This window comes from Malaya genurostris, chromosome 3, assembly GCF_030247185.1.
Source record: "Malaya genurostris strain Urasoe2022 chromosome 3, Malgen_1.1, whole genome shotgun sequence".
Lineage (NCBI taxonomy): Eukaryota > Metazoa > Arthropoda > Insecta > Diptera > Culicidae > Malaya > Malaya genurostris.
The window spans coordinates 24,596,861-24,619,343 of NC_080572.1; the positions used below are offsets into that span (position 1 = coordinate 24,596,861).

The 22,483-nt window shown below is 36.2% G+C and overlaps 2 protein-coding genes across 6 annotated transcripts in view; one reads left to right on the forward strand and one right to left on the reverse strand.

Annotated features, from left to right (window-relative positions):
• Positions 1-1,838: 1,838 nt before the first annotated feature.
• On the forward strand, positions 1,839-6,940 carry LOC131435975 (cleavage and polyadenylation specificity factor subunit 1). The gene is made up of 6 exons (XM_058604297.1): positions 1,839-2,093; positions 2,147-2,687; positions 2,750-3,000; positions 3,067-3,248; positions 3,305-5,574; positions 5,645-6,940. Exons 1-6 carry the CDS (start codon positions 1,925-1,927, stop codon positions 6,501-6,503), a joined length of 4,272 nt encoding a protein of 1,423 aa, XP_058460280.1. The 5' UTR covers positions 1,839-1,924; the 3' UTR covers positions 6,504-6,940.
• LOC131435977 (GDP-fucose protein O-fucosyltransferase 1) overlaps positions 6,467-22,483 on the reverse strand; it is a 137,406-nt gene continuing 121,389 nt past the window's right edge. For 4 of the 5 annotated variants that reach the window (XM_058604300.1, XM_058604303.1, XM_058604305.1 and 1 more), the window contains one exon: positions 6,467-6,939. In XM_058604300.1, coding sequence (XP_058460283.1) covers positions 6,581-6,939 — 359 coding nt within the window. In that variant the 3' untranslated portion in view covers positions 6,467-6,580. The remainder of the gene's footprint in view (positions 6,940-22,483) is intronic. The other variant, XR_009230560.1, reaches the window with a different exon arrangement.

The window sequence follows — 22,483 nt, forward strand, 5'->3', positions numbered from 1 at the left end:
TTAAGTGGCGGCAGACCAGAAGCAAGTAAATATTGTAACAAAACGGGTTCGATTTTGTCTTGCGTTGGAGGATGAGAAATAGGCACAATTATGTATATAGTTTTGGCCATATGTATTAAATCTGTATCCTGCATGAAATTCGCATGGACGTATACAAATCAATACATTACAGGTAATTCTGTATGAATGGCAACTCTGTTGGTGAATGAAAAAAATAAACACAGTCTAGATGACAGACAGGATGTTTTTGATAGGGTAACGTGGCGCCATCATGACACATGTGAGTACTGTCCCAAATAAAGGAATATTCGAAAAGACCGTTAAAATGATTGAAGAATCTAATTTGAGTGTCCTGTCTGTTAGTCTGTGATTGATACTCTCATTCTTTAACCATAATCTGTTGAGATAGCGTTCAACATCAAAACTTTGTAGAAATTTCATTTTATTAGTGAATACAAATAAATACAAATTTTTATACAGGGTAATACAGATTTTCTCTGAAAATATCTGGCATCTCTGGTGACGCCAACCAGAAGAAAGAAGAAGAGATTTGATGCAAGCACTCACCAGAAGGCGTCATGCTCGCAAAAGAGGATGTTGCCAATGATTTGTTCAGGAAATGTGAGAGCTGGAAATCTTGTTAATATGATGTCTTTGCTACTTGTCAGGTCTTCTCGGTTAATTTTTCAAAAGGGCGTATACGCAAGTGACAGTTTCTCTTTGTTTACTTTCCCTTCTATTAATTTCCAAGCGGTTTCCACGTTTATCACTCAACTCTGCATGAAATGATACTCGAAACTTTCGAGTTTCAAACAGAATAGTGATATCAAAGAAAATCTTTTTAATCACATCACAATAATCGAAAGAGAGAGTGATTAAAGAGAAACTGTCACTTGCTTATACGCCCTTTTGAAAAATTAACCGAGTCTTGTCTTACACGCTCATTCAATGTTACTCTCAAGTTAGTAGTTTGTACTCACTTTTGCTTATTTAGTACAAATGTCAAAAAGTGAGTAATATTGATTTAGAAGAATGAGTACACGGAACCGCAAATCAACCTAATTTTAAGTACATTCCACCCAATTTGGGGGTTTCGTTCAATAAACTAATTTTAGGTAAAGTGGCTCTAGGTAGTTTTCGTAAGACACGTGCAAAAAAATACTTAAAGATGAGTTAGATTTACTCTACAGTTGAGTCGTATTGACTCAATTTCAAGTTAATACGGTTTACTTAATTTTAGCTTATTGAACGAAACTCTCGCTGTTGGGTGATTTTGCTCTTTGTATTTTGACAACAATTGAAGGAGCAAATGAAAGGAAGTACCTGAAATTAGGTAAAAAGAAGTCAAATAATAGATAGTTTTTATTTTCCGTGTAACTTCGACTCAGTTTCTAAATTGACAACAAGTTTTACTCACAGAGCTTTGAAAACGTTGTGTGAAAATTTAAGTGCACTAAACTTTTCCCTTTGTCGAAGCGGAACTTCTCCCTTTGTCGGAGGTGGAACGGAGGAAGGCAGACGGATCCTTTCCAATGAAGGATGAACAGGTAGCGGCTTCCTTCATTCGTTGGATAGAAGTAAGTCAGTAATCGTTTAAAGCAAAGAATTCCATATTCAAATCCCTTATTCAATTCGCATGATATTTTATATATAGTAGCTAATTTTACCATTTGTAGCACTGAGTAAATGTTACTCAGAATTTGACAAATACCATATTTACTCAGAAGTGAGTAAACAAGCTTTACTCATTATAGAGTAGTTTAACTTTTAACGAAAGTGAGTGAAATTGTACTCACTTTAGAGTAACATTGAACGAGCGTGTAGCTGTTTACGTTTGTTTGAGAATTAATGATCAATCATCTTGAAGAAGTATTCTAACATTATTATAGAATCGCCATTAAGAAACTTTGTTTCTCACCTCATTATGTTCTCCATATGTAAACAAACGCACGAAGCGACTGCGGTGGAGTTTTCACTAACTTGTTATTTTTTCAATAATAATGAAAAATCGCTTGTTACTGGTGGAGCTAATGTCCTCAAGGTATACCGGCTGATTCCAGATGCTGATCCAAACACTAGAGATAAGTTTACCAGTGAGTATTTTACAAATATTGTGTATGCTCGCTTTTTGATAAAATTCTTGCAGCTGTGCGTCCACCCAACATGAAGCTGGAATGTATGGCATCTTACACCCTGTTCGGAAATATGATGTCAATGCAATCGGTGTCACTGGCTGGTTCGCAACGGGATGCTTTATTGATCAGTTTCAAAGATGCCAAACTTTCGGTCGTGCAGTTCGATCCTGATAACTTCGAACTAAAAACCCTGTCATTGCATTACTTCGAGGAGGAAGATATCAAGGGAGGATGGACAGGAAACTACCATACGCCGATAGTTCGGGTGGATCCCGATAACCGTTGCGCTGTAATGTTGGTCTATGGACGGAAATTGGTAGTTCTACCTTTTCGAAAGGACACTTCTTTGGACGAAATTGAAGTTCAGGATGTGAAACCAATGAAAAAAGCTCCTATGCAGCTGATAGCTAAGACGCCCATTCTAGCTTCATACGTCATTGAGCTTAAAGAGTCTGAGGAAAGAATTGACAATGTAATTGATATTCAATTTTTACATGGATATTATGAGCCTACGTTACTGATACTATACGAACCGGTTAAAACTTTTCCTGGGTATATGAAAATACTTGTAAAGTGAAAGATATTTATTGAAATCAATTCACTGTATTTTACAGTCGCATAGCAGTTCGATCGGATACCTGTATGATGGTCGCTTTGTCGCTGAATATTCAACAAAGAGTACACCCGGTAATTTGGACGGTGAACAGTTTGCCATTCGATTGTCTGCAAGCTGTTACTATCAGTAAACCAATCGGAGGTTGCTTAATTCTGAGCGTTAATGCTGTAATTTATTTGAATCAAAGTGTTCCACCTTATGGCGTTAGTTTGAACAGTATTGCAGATCACTGCACTAATTTTCCCTTAAGTAAGTATCATAGAATAAATTTGAATCAAATTGGAACGTAGTTTGCAATCATTAGCTCATTCATAGAACCGCAAGATGGTGTCCGGCTCAGTTTGGAGGCAGCTCAGGTTTGCTTCATCGAACCGGAGAAACTCGTACTTTCTCTAAAGGGTGGAGAATTGTATGTGCTCACGATGTGTGCAGATTCGATGCGTAGCGTTCGCAGTTTTCATTTCAGTAAGGCGGCTGCCAGTGTGTTGACCAGTTGTGTGAGTCTGCCAGCTTCGAAACCAGCTTGACAGATATAACAAATCTATCATTACAGATCTGTGTAGTCGAAGAGGAGTATCTTTTTCTAGGTTCTCGGCTAGGAAATTCACTTTTGTTGAGATTTAAGGAAAAGGACGAGAGCATGGTCATAACTATTGAAGATAATGAAGTTACGGAGAAGGAACCGAAACGACAGCGGTTGGAGGAGGAAGAGTTGGAAGTATACGGCACAGGACAGAAAACGTCTGTTCAATTGACGAGCTATATTTTTGAGGTGTGTGATAGTATTTTAAATATTGGTCCTATTGCTCATATGGCTGTGGGCGAGCGTACGACTGAGGAAGAGCAGGATGAAAATAAAGATATTCAATTTATCCCGAATAAGCTAGATTTGGAGATTGTGACCAGTAGTGGGCATGGCAAGAATGGAGCACTTTGTGTACTACAGAACTCTATCAAGCCCCAAGTTATCACTAGTTTTGGATTGTCGGGATGTTTAGATGTGTGGACCGTCGAGGGGGATAAAGGAGATGATATGCACACATTCATGATTTTGTCTCAGGAAGCAGGGACAATGGTTCTGCAAACCGGAGACGAAATCAACGAAATCGAAAATACAGGATTTGCAACAAACGTTCCAACGATTCATGTGGGAAATATCGGAGCGAATCGATTTATAGTACAAGTGACCACTAAGTCGATTAGATTGTTACAAGGAACTCGATTGTTGCAAAATATTCCGATTGATTTAGGTTGCCCGCTCGCCGCAGTGTCTATAGCTGATCCATATGTTTGCGTCAGATCTTCGGAAGGCCGCGTAATCACTTTGGCACTTCGTGAAGGTAAAGGTACTCCACGCTTAGCGGTTAATAAGAATACAATCAGCACAACACCGCCCGTACTGGCTATTAGCGTTTACAAGGATGCCTCGGGCATGTTTACTACCAAATATGAGGATTATTACGACGTGTCAAAAGGAAATGCTGCTTCTTATTCTAGTGGATTTGGATACATGAAGCCAGAACCTCATATGAAAATTGAAGACGAAGAAGATTTACTTTACGGAGAAACAGGCCGCTCCTTTAAGGTGACTTCAATGGCCGATATGGCGATTGAAACTAAGAAGAAAAATCCTGACTTCTGGCGTAAATATATGCAACCGATCAAAACAACCTACTGGTTGTTTGCAGTTCGAGACAATGGCAATATGGAGATATATTCTATGCCAGATTTGAAGCTTGTTTATTTGATTACAAACGTGGGCAATGGAAACAAAGTTCTTTCAGATTCAATGGAATTTGTTCCATTAGTAGGTCAATCCGGATCGGATTCCGATGTGATACCGGGAAGTTTCACCAGCCCTTATGGTTTTAACGTCAGTCTACTGCCAAAGGAAATTCTGATGGTACCCCTAGGTCATTATGGAACAAGACCTATGCTTTTTATTCGGTTGGAAAACGATTTGCTCGTATATCGGGCGTATCGGTACTCGAAGGGTCATTTGAAACTGCGCTTCAAGCGAGTGCCCAGCAATGTCACATGCCCAATGTTTCATGTCAATCGCCGTCAAACTGTTCCAACTGACCAGGAAGGTGAAAAACCGGACGAAAAGTCAACCAGAATTTTGTACGAAAATGTATCGATGATTCGTTATTTTACTAACGTTTCTGGGTATAACGGAGTAGCTATCTGTGGCGAAAAACCGTATTTCATATTTTTAACATCCCGTGGTGAACTGAGAACTCATCGCATGTACGCTAAAACTGTCGTTAAAGGCTTTGCTTCATTTAACAACGTAAATTGTCCGAATGGATTTTTGTACTTTGATGAAGATTATGAACTGAAAATTGCTGTGTTACCGGGATACCTTTCGTACGATTCTATCTGGCCGGTGAGGAAAATTCCTTTGCGCAGTTCTCCCAAACAGATTGTTTATCACAAGGAGAACAAAGTTTATTGCATCGTTATGGATACAGAGGAGATCTGCAGTAAGTACTATCGATTTAACGGGGAGGATAAGGAACTAACGGAGGAAAACAAAGGTGAACGGTTTCTATATCCAATGGGTCATACGTTTTCAGTTGTGTTAGTTACACCATCTGCCTGGGAAATTGTTCCAGAAACATCGATTAATTTGGAAGAATGGGAGCATGTAATTTCACTAAAAAATGTCAGTCTGCCGTACGAGGGTGCACGATCCGGTCTGAAAGAGTATATTGCCGTTGGAACCAACTATAACTATAGCGAAGATATCACATCACGTGGAAGGTTACTGCTGTACGACATTATAGAAGTCGTACCGGAACCGGGAAAACCATTAACCAAGTAAGTTTTGAGTCTTTTTTGCATTACAGAAAATTTCGACATCAAATCGTTATCTATTTCTACCCTAAAGGTACAAATTCAAGGAAGTTATTGTGAAAGAACAAAAAGGACCAGTGTCTGCACTCACTCATGTAGCCGGTTTTCTGGTAGGAGCAGTTGGTCAGAAAGTTTATCTTTGGCAGTTGAAAGACGATGATCTCGTTGGAGTGGCATTTATCGATACACACATCTACGTGCACCAAATGATGTCTATAAAGTCTCTCATTTTGGTAGCAGACGTTTACAAATCAATCAGTTTAATTCGTTTCCAAGAGGAGTACCGCACCTTATCGCTAGTATCGCGCGATTATCAGCCGCTAAACGTATATCAGATAGAGTATATTGTCGATAATAGTAATCTTGGCTTTCTGGTAACCGATGAACAATGCAACATCATTACCTATATGTACCAGCCGGAGTCCCGTGAGTCAATCGGTGGTCAACGTTTGCTGCGAAAGTGTGATTACCATGTTGGCCAACATATTAACACCATGTTGCGTGTTCAGTGCGACTACCACGAAAGTGATGCTTCGAAGCGCAACCTAAACTATGACTTCAAACACACTACTTATTTTGCTACTCTGGACGGTGGCGTCGGATTCGTATTACCCTTACCAGAGAAAACATATCGACGATTATTCATGTTACAGAACGTTCTTCTGACGCATAGCCCTCATTTGTGTGGATTGAATCCGAAAGCATTTCGCACAATCAAAACTGTTCGCAAGGCGATCAATCCTGCTCGGTGTGTAGTAGATGGAAATCTGATATGGACTTTTCTGAGTTTACCTGCTAATGAGAAGTTGGAGGTAGCAAAAAAGATCGGTACCCGAATTGATGAAATTTGTGCAGATTTGATGGAGATTGAAGCTGTGACGCATACCTTCTAATCTTAATTTATTATACCATGTATAATACAAACAGTAATAAATTTAAAAATTTTTGTTCGATAGATGCAATGACAGTTCTAAGTTTTGTGAATATTTATGTCGCTCATACACGGTTGCTCTTCAACGCCCGCATCAACAAATTCCTGATATGGAATCAAATCCTCGTACGGCGGATAGGTCCACATACTATCACGTATTTTTTCTACCTGACGGAATACGCGGAGCAGATTTAACCCGGCAAGTTTCTGAAGATTGTCCCGGGACCAAGCGTCGAACGTGGTTCCATTTCTGAAGACTCCCGAGCCCAGTATATCGAAGAGGTCCGGATATTTTGAAACATCGTCAAGGCCCTCCGGAGTCATTTCTATACCATCAAAGTCACTGCCGAGGCCGATATGATCGGGACCCGTTACGGATTTGATGTAGTTCAAATGGTCTATATGAAAAAAAAAGAAATTGTTTTTATAGGTTAGGGTCATTTCACCAGAAGAGTTTTTTGGTTGGGTTATCAGTGAATCATATAATTGCACTAAAATCGTATTGAAATTGGTTTAAAAAAAGTTAAATGAAAAATGTTGATGTTCAAATTCGCTTGGTTGATCGGTTGGATAAAATCGTTCATCTGAAATGTTTACCTATTTTAAACGGTGCCCGGTCATTTCGCCGACGCACAGTGGTCCAAAACGGCAATTTCATGCCTTTAATTATTTTTCAGCAAAACCGTAGACTTTTCATCATTGGTGTCTTATGAAAACTTTCACGGGTTGTTACTGCGGTTTTATGTACATGGACGGCCATGTTCCAGTACACGTGTAAAGACAGATAAAAAAAATTAACTTTTTACTGGAAGCAGCTAGAGAATTTTCGTCTTCGACAATATTGTAGAAAATTAAATTTCGAGTAACTTTACTTAAGAAAATTTTTTCTTAACTCTAGCCGTTAATTAATTTTAGGTGGTTTAAAAAATAAAGTTTTAGAAATCAGTTTTTTTTGTTCTAACAAGTTTTATATTCTTCTGAGAGTAATGAATTTTTCTACAAAACTAGATTTTGTGCAAATACTTAACAGTCTATGACATTTCAAAGTGCTATGATAAATTTCAAAAGAGTTATGAATATTTTTATGTAAAATACAGTCGAAATTCAAACTTATATATCGCAGAAGAGTGCAAAAAGTAGCAGATCAAACAGTTTAGGTTGGATAATAATTTCGATTTAGAACAAAACCTCGAAGGAATGGTTTGTATCCGATTGTATCCAAGGATTTCATAAATAAATATAACTAGAAAATTGGAAGCCGCTGTAATATAAAACGAATATAATAATAGTAATAATAATAAAAATAAAAACAATGAGAATAATAATAATAAGAATAATAACAATAAGAATAATAATCACGATAATAATAATGATAAAAATAATAATATGTAACTGTGAATATCTTCAATATATTTCAGAAATATTTTGTTTTTTATTATAATTAAATAAATTTTTCTTAGTTAACACTTTGTTGTAAATGTAATCTAATTTGATAATAACACAACATCAAAGCAACCTGTGAACATTGGTGGATGTGCTGTATAACAAAGACAAATGTGATGTTTACACTATTGCTGGTAGCCAGCATGCTGGTGCCAGTATACTGACACGCCAGCAGCTGACAACGTTTACACTATTGCTGGAAATTTCTTGCTGACAAAATTTGTAAAAACTATAAAAAACAATAAAAACATCTTTAAAATACTTGAATCATCATGCTCATTAATGATATTGATCCACTTTGCGCGAACAAATGTTTTTAACTAAGAAAAACATGAAATACGTGCGAGATATACATCAATTTCATTCCGTCGCCATCTTGAATTTCTCCACCAGCATCGCTTGCTTCTGAAGGATGATGGCTCAAAAAATGATGGAAATATATTTTTGACCTCTATTGTTCCAATAGTACCGCGAGTAATGAAAAAAATCTATTTCAAAACCCCCGGCCTTCTTCAACCCGTTACTGTAGACCGCTTCGTTAAGGAAACCACAGAAATTTCAATGCGTGAGAGAAATTATTTTAATCAACAGATAGAAAATTTGAAACCAACGATTATATTAAATGAGACTAGAAGAATCAAAATTGATTATAAAATGGTGCTAACAATGGTTGACGGTAAAATTTGTAACGCATTAACGGCCACTAAGTCATCTAAAAAATGTTACATATGTCAAGCTACTCCAAAAATGATGAACAATATTGTGGAAATCAAAACACGCACGATTAATACGGATACATTTCAGTTTGGTTTGTCAACATTACATGCATGGATAAGGTTCATGGAGTATTTTCTTCACATTTCATATCGATTAGAAATCAAACCATGGCAAGCACGTGGAACTGATCGCGAAAAGTTGGTCAAACGAAAAATTCAAATTCAACTTCTATTCAAAACTGAGATGGGGTTGATAATCGACAAACCATGCGCGGGAGGTGCGGGTACATCTAACGATGGAAAACAGCTAAGGTAACGGGTATTGAAGTTAATGTACTCAAACGATGCGGCAGCATTCTTCAAACAATTGCATCTGGCCATAAAATAAACTGTCAGAAGTTCGATGATTATGCATTGGAAACTGCACAACAACTTGTGGACTTGTACCCGTAGTATTACATGCCGGCTAGTGTTCATAAAATTTTGATTCATAGATCGCAAGTAATCAACTCATTCCTGGTACCAATCGGCCAACTTTCTGAAGAAGCACAAGAATCCCGTAATAAGGATCTTAGGCGTTATTGTAGAGATCATAACAGAAAATCATCGAGAGTGTTAACCAACAAAGATCTATTCATGCGGCATCTTTTATCTTCTGATCCCGTATTAACAAGTCTACGGAAATTACCTCAAAAATCCATGAAATCTCTTTCATCAGATGCGAGAAGCTTGTTGAATTTTAACGAAGAGGATGAGCAATCAGCATACACCTCTAGTGACAATTCAGAAGATGAAATGTAATATACAGAACTATTTCATTATGTTGATTTTGTTTTTATTATTCTTGAGCATAAAAGTATATAAAATATATAAAAACCCCACACCAAGGACGGAAAAAATCAATCATCACCCTGAATACACACGATCATCTTTCACTATGCATCATCGTTCCATTGCGTACTCAATAATACATAACAGAGTCACTCAAACTCGTTCGGTATCATACTGCGTGCGATGGCGGAGAATGAGAGAATTGAAAATCGCAAAATTTTGAAACACGAACCCAATTGCCAATGCATGAGTTAAAAAGTGCCAGCGAACATCATCGGAAGCGATTATGTTCGTTCGTAAAAATGAGCCAACTGTTCGTGTGCAATCGAAAATCCGAACGATTGACAAGTGCAGAGATGCCAGGTCTGCAGATTTGTCTGTAAATCTGCAGATTTCTTAACTTCACCGCAGATTATTTTAAAGCTGCAGATATTCTGCAGACTTCTCAATTTTCAGCAGATTTTTGCAGATTTTATATCGCATGAAATAATGAGATCGGATTTTAAGTACAAATAATTGTAGTTTCCCCAAATTGCCCTGCTTCATTATGTGTTCACAATAGTCGAACGAGAAAGTAAACATAAAGATATCATCACTCTCTGATGCGGCCTTTTGAGAAATTCATCTAGAAATAGAGGTAACATCTCACTCTTACTCAATAACAGCTAATCTAGCATATGCATGCATGTGTCACGAGTGAATAAACTGCGCCATTTTCCGTTTTATAAAAATCAAATTTGGTTCAAAATTAAAATGTCGAAGAGGAAACTTACCGACTTTTTTAGTCAATATTCGGGTAGTAAAACATCGTCGAAATGCCAATTTTCTCAAGCTGAACGTGATTTAGATGCTGAAAAAGGTATATATATACCCACATATATAACGAAAATATTTAGCTTTACATCTCAAAATTTGTTTAATTGTTCATATTAAAAATTCATACCATTTGCATTCGTAGGAAATTCAGAAATACAAAATGAAGAGCTTCGTTTTGTGGAAGCTTCAGCTAGTTGCTCTTCAATTATTTCCGGTGAATCAAAATCTCAACCTAAAATTTCAAAGAAACCCAACGCAAAGCTTATCGATTTTTTCAATCGACCGACGATTGATACGGTGTCAGAAAACAGATCTGTAGATGCGGGTAAAAATAAAAAATTGTTTCATGAGAAATATAAATGATAACTGTTCATTAATTTTCTAGAACTACAGTCACCTGTATCATTATTTTTATCAAAATTCCATAACGAAGCAAGTGATTTAGTAGAAGTATACCAGTCACCCGTTGTTTCTAATGACCTTAAAAATCTCATTGAAAACCAGCCAGAAGACTCAGCTGTTGATGGTAAGTTTGGGAACCAGATTATGAAAAGATTGTTTAACAAATATATATTTTCAGAATGTACACACAGTAACTCCATTGCTTCGACAGATTCGAACTCAGATACTTTTGGTGTTTTGGATGACAAAAGTAAAGTAGCCAAACCTATCGGTAAGTCTTATTTTTAAATATGATTATAAGAAATTGATATATCTATAGGCATAGATTTTTAAAATCTAAGTCTAAAGTTCGCAATATTTGAGTAGACATCAAGTTTATAATGCAAGAAGAAATAACAAGCAAAGTCAAGGCCAGGTTCTGTAAACTTAACCGTCTGTTTTGGTAGATTTCGCAGCAAATTGTTAGTGTACATCTGTACTATCAATCTCATACATACGACATCTTGCTCATGAAACCAATGCCTTATCTCCTGAACCGTCAACCCAGCCAAGATATGAATAAATAAATCGAATAAGAGTGAGGGAATTGAGCCCTAACTATATAACTATATTTCACATGTTTACGGCTCGAACATTAAACTTAAAAAAAGTTTTTATTTTTAGTTGAGCGTCTTTATAAAATGCATTAAAGAGTAAAAATTCGAATTATTATTTATAATACTAGCGATACGATTTTACCATTTTAGGGTTTAGTGAATCATAATAAACTTGTTATGGGTATAAAGTTTTATTTTCATTTTTAATATTCTAGAGATTTATTATCACCATCTTGCTGTTATACTATTTTGCGCACATTGTAATTAATTCTCTTTTCAATTTAACTATTATTGAACAGCTTCATCACGGTCTAAAAACATGAAAAAATATCCACGCAAAGTTTTGAGCTCATGGAAAACAAAATTTAATTGGCTTGTTCCTAGCGAAAAAGGCAAAAATTATGCATATTGCAAAATATGTGAAAAAACTATCAGTTGCCGTGGTGGCATACCAGACATGAAAAAACACGAAAACAGAGAGTGTCATTTGAAAAAATCCCGAGCAATTATTCTTCCAAAGATTGACAAATTCATTGAACCGACAAGAGAAAATAAAGATGCCGAGATACAAATATGTGCATGGGCAGTAGAACATAACAAGTCAGTTAAAGACATTGAGGACTATGCAAGATTATCCAAAGTTATATACTCCGATTCGGAGACCGCGAGAAATTTATCACTAGGTCGTACAAAGGCTTCCGCCATTATTAAAAATGTCCTTGGAGAAGCACATAAGGAGGAACTGATAGAAATTCTAAAAGCAAATTGTTTTAGTTTACTTATCGATGAATCCACAGATGTATCCACTAGAAAAACTTTGGTAATGGTTACTCGGACTTACTGCTGGATGGATGATAAACTAAATATTCGGGACTATTTTTATCATATTATAGAAATGGTTGAAAGCGATGCCAAAACCATATACTCTGCCATAGTTGACAAATTCCTCAAAGATGATATTCCGTATAAAAAAAAATTAATTGGATTTGCGGCTGATGGAGCCAATGTAATGTTTGGAGGGAACAATTCTGTTTCAGTGTTGCTAAAGTTGGATTGTCCTCATTTAGTTTTGGTTAAATGTATATGCCATTCATTTGCACTCTGCGCTTCTTACGCGTGTAAAAACATCCCTTCGTATATTGAACAGATGTGCAAAGATATCTACTCATTCCTAAGCAATAGCCCTCTGCGAACGGCTAAGTTTGTAGAACTGCAGCATTTAATGGATGTAAAACCACTGAAAATGCTGCATCCTGCCGCTACTCGTTGGTTGTCACTAGAGGCGGTTGTAATAAGAATCTTGGACCGATTTGATACATTAAAGGTATATTTCAGTTTCCAAGATACATGCGTTGATAGGAAGCAGCTTGAAAAAATGAAGGAAATCCAAAACTGTTTGGAGAATCCGTTAACCGAACTCTACCTGAATTTTTTGGCGTATGTATTACCCAAAATTAACTCTTTGAATCGTTTGTTTCAATCTGAGAGTCCACAAATTTACCAACTGAGCTCGGAAACCACCAGGCTTGTGAAAAATATATTAAACAATTTCGTGAAGTCTGACTATTTGTACAAATTGGAAGACGTTGCTTTGATCGATTTGAGTCCGCTGAATTACTGTGAATTAGAAAAAATGTACTGTGGAATCAAAGTGCAAAGTATGATTGATAAAATGAGTCATGAAATATCGAAAGATGATCTTCATAAATTTCGGTTAACCGCAATGAATTTCTATATTTCTGTTGTTAATCAGATTAAAAAGCGCATTGACTTGAACGACAAAATATTTAAAAGTCTCGAAATCTTGAATCCAAACTACATCAAGCGCAAGATCCAAACCTCGATCTATCCTTTACTGAAACATTTTCATCATCTAATAGAAGTAAATTCTCAGGATATAGATGATGAATTTCGCGAAATATTGTGCAGTAATTGGGACTCGGAAACTTCTTTCGAAGATGGAGTTAAATTTTGGAGTGAGGTACTATCAAAGCGTCGAATGGATGGCAGCTATGCGTTTCCGAGCTTCCGGATGTTAGTTCCATCTTGGCTCTCTCTTCCACATTCTTCAGCTGCAGTAGAGCGAATTTTCTCTACATATAATTTGAACAAAACAAAAATAAGAAACAGAATGCTCACAACAAGTATGCAGGGAATTCTTTCAGCGAAGGAATATGTAAAAAGTCACAAAAATGAGTCAGGAATTGTTGGTATTACCGATGGGGTAAGAAAACGATTTACCAATGCTATGTATTACAATGAATGATTAACGATTTACAAATGATATGTATTACAAATGAAATGATGAATGATATGGGAAAAGATTGAAACGACTCAAACATTCGACATTAGCTTTTTAGTCCAGGTAAAATAATTCAAAATTCGTATCATTTAAGCAATTATTTTTAAACAATATAATTACAGATACACCAACAATGAGGTTTTCTCCTAATAGAAATTCAAATCTAAATTTAAAAAAAATTGCACTTTTTGATTTTACTATCGATAGGGAATCCAACATGGTTGCATTGCCGTAGTATGAATAAGAAATAAAAAATAACTTCTATATGTTCTTTTCAATAATGTGTAAGTAAAATGATTAAATTATATATATATATATATATATATATATATATATATATATATATATATATATATATATATATATATATATATATATATATATATATATATATATATATATATAGTTTTACAGACTTTTCAAAATATTTACAGACATTTTAAAACCGAACTGCAGATATGACAAAAAAATACCTGGCATCTCTGGACAAGTGTGACTCGATATATTCAGCAGGAGGTAGATCGAAACGATCTGTTGTAGGGTAGGGTGGAAAAAAAACTGTCTATGGCAAGATTGCATGATGAGTTCGGTCGGCTGAATATAAGTTTTTGCTTGAAGGGCAATGTGCATTATGATGATCGTTACATTGTCAGTTATGTTAACATGTTACAAGTTTGATGTGCTATTCTAGTCAGAGTTAATTAGGTCTTTTAAGACAAATAAGATGAGATTGTTAGTTGACGAATGAGGAAATCAATTAGTTCCAACTCTAACAAATTTGTCCGCCGATCATCGACTTCACTTCGGAATGATTTTCAAGTAAAGTAGAGCTTCATCATTGTAATTGAACAGTTCGAATGATTCCAGCAATCTGTTGAAACGGCCAGTGCGCTTATGCATAGGGTTTCACATAATCCGCGTTATTGCAAGGCATGCTGATTCGGTCCACCTAGTGGTGTGATGGTGCATTTCATATAAGTTTGTTTTGGAAATCTGGACATAATCATAATTGTATCTTCATGTAAAACCTCTCAATAGGTATAATATTCCAAAGCAGTTGTTCCCTTTGTTGCTTGCTCAATCTTCTCAAGCAACAGTTTATGCATTTCTGTTAATCATATCAATCAATGCATATTCTGACTCATTTCAGGAAGATCAAACAAGTGATACTGGGAAAACCTTCCTTCGAAAAATCTTCATACCACCAGTGTTTGCATTATAATGTTAACGAATTTTTTTTGATTTTCTGAGATTGATATTGGGTGCTGATCAGTGCTGCACAATTATCACCTAGTCCACCTCCGCTAAGTATGGGGAAAATTTCTTTCCTTTCAATATCACTACAATAATATTATTTAAATACACACATGATTATGAATGATCATTCTCACTATTATCAGCCATGCAGCGATTTGCACTAGCAGATGATGATATTCAGATGTCGGAAGTCCAGTGCGCTATAGCAATATGCGCAATAGGATACAGCGAAAAAACAATACATTCTGAATATTGATTATAGAGACAAAGGACTTTGTTTTAATTCTAGGGTTGATTTAATATCATGGTCTAAGTAACTTTATTACCCTTATTAAACGCTATTTAGCATGAATTTTGTGTATAGAAGCAGGCGCGTAGCCAGAGAAATTTTTCGGGGGGGGGGGTTTTAGAACATGGTGATAAATCAACACATGTACAAAATATATCACAATGTTTCCCATGGGTTATAATTTTTTGTTTCGGTGGGGGGGGGGGGGGGGGGGGGTTTGAACCCCTAAACCCCCCCCCCCCTGTATACGCGCCTGTATAGAAGTAACAAGAGTGCAAATATTTGTGCGCATCACTTGAACCAGCCCTCTACTGAGAAGCCTGTTGGCTACGATAACACTTGCTACAGCACTCTTCCACCGGGCTGGTTTGAGCGCTTGTTTGTGTTCGCTCTAGCCAAGCTCTCCGCTCCTGTTACTTCGGTGTATGAAATGCAAGCAATAGTGACATATTTTTTTAAACCTGCATAAAAAATGTACCTGCAATTTACTCTGCATGAAACATGCTTCGTGATTGAAGTTATATTATTGTCATTATAACTGTTTTTAATCACAGAGTGGCATATTAAGATCAGATTTAAATTGATTTTCAATACATCACCCACCATATTGAATATCAGCATTTTCAGTGAGAATCTCTGCATGACTGATAATAGTGGGAATGTTTTTGAATGATTATGATTTTATTATCACGTTCGAGTTTATGGATCATCACTTCTTGTCAAGTACTGATACTTTTTTGAGTTTCATTGAATTCTTGATTGATTACGACATTCTATTCAGTTTAGTTTTCGAAGTTTTCGATAAAAAGACACTGAAATAAATTAGTTTGAATAGGAAAACGTTTGGTTGGAAAACTTTATTTCCTAAGTCATATTATAAAAAAAATATTGCCCCATTACCCAATCACCAGACTGGTAATACACGATCACCTTCTGTGATTTCTAAATTTCTGGTGATTACCGCTTGATCACCGTACGTGATTCCTCCTCTGATACCCCAGAGGACAAATTTAGTTTCACTTAAACAACTACATAATTGACATATTAGACGAAAATTGGGAACTACTCTACGTTCATCGAATTTTAATTTATTGGGTGCTGATGGGACTAACATACACCAAGCGATTATATTAATAATTTTAGTCTATTAAAAAATCACGATTCAGGGTTTTAGATATAAGGAATAATATTGTTAACAGAATGTTTCCGCTGATTTGTAAACAACAACAGTTGAAATGTTTATTATTTTGGATAGCGCATGCGTTATTATAAAGAATTATTTCTATTTTTTTTTCGATATGTGTTATATTTATATTACCCCCCCCCTCAATATCTGTTAGTAGCTAGTTAGTTAGATGCTTGCGGAAATCGGTTCAACCATTTCTGAAAAACTCCGAGGATCCGTTTGAAAGTCGGATTTTGCAGCAATTCTTTTACCTCTCTATAGGGAAAAGCAAAATATCCAGTTTGGTCCAGTAGTTTTATTGTTATCGTGTGTTCCTTAACGGTTTCGAGAAAACGCGCAAAAGGAATATCCCCGAAAGAATTGTAAGACTGATTTTCCAATTTTGCATTCATGATTTCTTATAATTATTTATCAATTGAAGCAAACATTGTTCATTCATTTCTTTTGCTCTCTTGTAATATGCTGTTACAAAAGTTGTAATAAAATTGGCACCCGCCCACATGTTATCGTATTCGTAATGGAAACTACAATACCTTGAACAATATAATGAATTTTGGCTACTTGTATGACTTGTATAAACATTTGTGTCGAACTTGTAAGTGAATACAGCACTTTTCCAGCCCCAAAAAAACCTACACGAAGCTATAATAAAGGGTGATTTTTTAAGAGCTTGAGAACTTTTTTAAACAATAAAACGCATAAAATTTGCAAAATCTCATCGGTTCTTTATTTTAAACGTTAGATTGGTACATGACATTTACTTTTTGAAGATAATTTCATTTAAATGTTGACCGCGGCTGCGTCTTAGGTGGTCCATTCGGAAAGTCCAATTTTGGGCAACTTTTTCGAGCATTTCGGCCGGAATAGCCCGAATTTCTTCGGAAATGTTGTCTTCCAAAGCTGGAATAGTTACTGGCTTATTTGTGTAGACTTTAGACTTGACGTAGCCCCACAAAAATAGTCTAAAGGCGTCAAATCGCATGATCTTGGTGGCCAACTTACCGGTCCATTTCTTGAGATGAATTGTTCTCCGAAGTTTTCCCTCAAAATGGCCATAGAATCGCGAGCTGTGTGGCATGTAGCGCCATCTTGTTGAAACCACATGTCAACCAAGTTCAGTTCTTCCATTTTTGGCAACAAAAAGTTTGTTAGCATCGAACGATAGCGATCGCCATTCACTGTAACGTTGCGTCCAACAGCATCTTTGAAAAAATACGGTCCAATGATTCCACCAGCGTACAAACCACACCAAACAGTGCATTTTTCGGGATGCATGGGCAGTTCTTGAACGGCTTCTGGTTGCTCTTCACTCCAAATGCGGCAATTTTGCTTATTTACGTAGCCATTCAACCAGAAATGAGCCTCATCGCTGAACAAAATTTGTCGATAAAAAAGCGGATTTTCCGAATGGACCACCTAAGACGCAGCCGCGGTCAACATTTAAATGAAATTATCTTCAAAAAGTAAATGTCATGTACCAATCTAACGTTTAAAATAAAGAACCGATGAGATTTTGCAAATTTTATGCGTTTTATTGTTTAAAAAAGTTCTCAAGCTCTTAAAAAATCACCCTTTATAAGGGTAGATAGTACTACTAAAAATCAAAAACTCTTATGGGCTCGTTGAGAGCTGTATTCCAAAACATTCGATTTTGATGAGGAGAGCCGTTTGTCATATGTTATTGATTCTGGATCGAAAAGTAAAGATATATGTGAAAATATGATGTGCATAGAAAATAGGTTTTCAGTTGAAAATGTTAGTTCCTTTCGGCAACTGTCAAGCCTCTACTGAAATATAGCAAATCGAGATACTACAATCACCTGAAAATACGGTATCATAAATTTTCTAGGTGAGCGGGCCACTAAAAACAACATCGTGAAAACTGCAAATAATGTCGCTTTAATTTAGAAAATAACAACTTTTTTCACATATTTGCAGCATGAATGAAAAATGCACTTAAACTTCCCGTCGGCTCGTGAAATCACCCAACGGATACGATTATTTTGCGCCTGCCTTCATTATACTCCAGAGCGTTAAAAGAATGGATCGTCTTGAATCACGATTCAAAATACTTGCAAATATTCGGATTGCCGAGCGAGTTAACTCATCATTGGTTCGGAATAAAACCGAACATGTACTAAGCAGAATTCAAATGGCAGCGCTCCATAACGAATGAAAGAGAGAATAAATGCGAGAGAATTAACTATTGCGCTTTGCCGATCGGGTGTTACTTGAGGCAATCGGGTGTTCGGCAGAAGCACACTTATGCACGAATAAAATCGAGTGACTCGCATCAGGTAGAAACGTGTCTATGAGTGCTAGTCGAGTGAAAATAGATACGATTATTCCCTTCCTTGCCCCACACCAGACATAGATTCGCCCATATAATCCTTGGATACAATCGGATATAAACCATTCCTTCGAGGTTTTGTTCTAAATCGAAATTATTATCCAACCTAAACTGTTTGATCTGCTACTTTTTGCACTCTTCTGCGATATATAAGTTTGAATTTCGACTGTATTTTACATAAAAATATTCATAACTCTTTTGAAATTTATCATAGAACTTTGAAATGTCATAGACTGTTAAGTATTTGCACAAAATCTAGTTTTGTAGAAAAATTCATTACTCTCAGAAGAATATAAAACTTGTTAGAACAAAAAACTGATTTTTTAAACTTTATTATTTAAACCACATAAAATTCATTAACGGCTAGAGTTAGGAAAAAATTTTCTTAAGTAAAGTTACTCGAAATTTAATTTTCTACAATATTGTCGAAGACGAAAATTCTCTAGCTGCTTAAAGTAAAAAGTTATTTTTTTTATCTTTCTTTACACGTGTACTGGAACATGGCCGTCCATGTACATAAAACCGCAGTAACAACCCGTGCAACTTTTCACAAGACACCAATGATGAAAAATCTACGGTTTTGCTGAAAAATAATTAAAGGCATGAAATTGCCGTTTTGGACCACTGTGCGACGGTCCATTTGATATAAAATTATTTGGCATCTAGAATAACGGTCTTTACAGACTGATCAATTGGAATAAAATAGCAAAATTATGTACAAAACTCCAATTATTGAATTAACTAAATTTTCCGAAAATTCCTATTAAGGGCTGAGGACACTACCGTAAAGTGGTTTTTTGCTATTTTCCCGTTTTAAATTAATTTTTCTTGGAAACGGTGCATAATATAGAAAAACCCACCTGACAATGTCTTCGAAATTTAGTTGAGAATATTCTGTGAAATTTTCAAAATGATTCATTGAGTTGAGCCGAACACAGACATTCAATCTTTGAAAGTTGAATATTTTTTCATTGTTCATTGGAATCATGCAATGTCCAACCCATACGTAAGATTAATGTGATAAAACTTCTCATCAAAATAATAAAATGTATGCTGGCAACCCGGTACAGTTTGCTCGTATACGAGAGAGTACAAGAGAAATACGATGCGCAAAGGGATTTGAGCGAGCCACGTGGTCGATTTAAAACTCAACACGTGGCTCTGTGTCTTCAGACCTTAATTACATAATCGCATACAGGTTATTTGGCATAAAACAGTGAAATACAAATATGTTTTGTAACAAGTTGAGTATTTCATTCAGTAAAAACCATTCAAGCGAAGAGGTTGGGTTTCGATTAAACTGACTCGTGAGTTAACGACTGCAGATAGTTAAAACTGCTGGTCCTAATAGCCAAGGCAATATTCGGGGCGTTTCCCGACTGGAGAGCTAGCAAAGAAGGCCATACCGTTCATACGCACAGAGGTGTATGTTTTGTCTTATTTTTATTTTAAACAACTTATACTTATTAAGAACAAGCGATTTGAACACGGTGAGGATACGCTTAAAGGACTATTCACACATATCCGGTCCGGTTCAGTGCCGGCACGACACCGTGCACGGATACTGATATTATTTCATTCAAAAAAAAAAGAACACTAACGGTGCACTGAAGGCATTTTTACTGACCCGGCACGGAACTGAAATGTGTGAATAGTTATTAACACTGACTGCTGAAAAGAAAAAGCACAGCTTGATTTAGCGGGAAGGTATGCGATGTGTGAGTAAGCAAGGGGTTAAACAATACAACATCCTCCCCTTTCTAAAAAAAACATTATTCTAAAAGTGTAAATCAAAATCTTGATGTTTTTTTGGTATTCTCGTCGATCTTCTGGGTCGGTCTACTTATGTCGGTATAACAGAATTATTCCCTTCTAGTCCACTCGACAACGCGACGGTGTAACAACGTTCGGTATTGTTGGCAGTCCACTAATTTCCAGGGATGCCAGGTCATTTTTTCAAATATCTGTGATCAACCTATCTGTGAAAATCTGTGCCCGTTTCCCGTACCATAATAGCAGATCAAAATCAATTTGGTGAGCAAAAAAAAAGGTCTCACTACCAAAACGCTCTGTACTTTTTGGTGTTAAACTGTGCTCGTTTTTTAAAAGCTGTGGAAATCTGTGATTTTTTTCCAGAATCTGTGAAAATCTGTGATCATTTTCAGAAATCTGTGAAAATCTGTGCCATTTTTAAAATCTGTGCAGAAAATTGAAAATCTGTGAAACACAGATTAATCTGTGAACCTGGCATCCCTGCTAATTTCAGCTGTCAAGCAGAGTTGCCATTTTAAAATCTGTGTTTTATCTTGAAAAATCTGCGTACCATCTGTCCCTCTTAGAAAAAACGTTCAACGGTGGTTCTTCATTGGTCCAATACGATGGATCATTGGTCCAATGAAAGTCCAATCAATCGTTCATTGCCATTTTTTTCGTTCATCAAACCCGGCAGACAGAGGTCCATTGTTGAGCCATTTTTAACATGAGAAGTTGGAGCCTCGTTGGACTAGTTTTACTGCAGAATTTCTGAAGTTTTGTCCACTTATTTGTTTAAACTAACAATACATACCTGCACAATACTTCTACTTCACGTAGAATAACAACAAATTTTCTTTCTGTGTTAAGGTAACACTTAATTTTGGCACTATTTTTGCAAGAGAAAAAACAACAACAAACCGTTCCAGCAAATTGAACGAATATTTCGTGCAATATGTCGTTCAACAAGCGCTCAAAGACTAACAAAATTGAACGGCCTGCTGAGAGGGTGTGTTACATATTGAAATATTCACAAAAATCTGTAAAAAACTGTGAATTTTGATAGAATCTGTGTTCTGTGATACAGAATCTGTATGGAAAAATAGGCAACAAAATCTGTAGTTTTACAGAAAAATCTGTGAATAGAGCAGAGATGCCAGATATTTTCATAGGAAATCTGTATTACTCTCTATAAAAGATCTGTATTTATCTGTATTCACTAATAAAATAAATTTCAACAATAAAATGATGTTAAAAGATGTTATTCCAACACTTTATGGTTGTAGAATGGTAAATTCAATGAGACCAAGACTTTACTTCTCGTCACTGCAATCCAATACAAATAGATTGCTCATACGAAAAAGTTTTTATTTTATTTCTTGAGAAATTCGTATTAAATTTAGAAAATCTGTATCAAATCTGTATTCTGTATGCGTATGTAAAAATCTGTATAATACAGATAAATCTGTATAAATGGCATCTCTGGAAGATAGTAACTCTGCTGTCAAGTCTGAAACATCGGGTCAGCGTTGCCAGGTAATTTTTCTAAAAATCTATTCGGCGCAAAAATCTATCTGTGCCATATCGGTATCACAATCTCTTCCACATAAGTACCAGGATAATGTCACCAGACTCATTTCGGTGAACCTTTTCTCACGTCTATTCAAGCTAAAAACCAAAATCGGTATTTGTCTGTATGATCAGTGCATTATCGGTATTTTAGGAGTACACATCGGTATTGCGGTATAGAGGTAAAAAATCTGTATAAATACCGAGAAATCGGTGTACCTGGCAACTTTGCCTGGTATCTCTGTTTAGCATAAACATATGGTAACAGTGTGAAGTTATGGTAGGATTATTTCGCCTATTCGTTACTGCGCTACTTGTTGTCGTGCACGGTCCCTATAGCCTAATGTACGATTCAGACGATCCGTTTCCTTCCGTCACAGTCAACCTCCGTCAGTGTCAACATTAATTACATGCATTCTTATGGAGACACTCA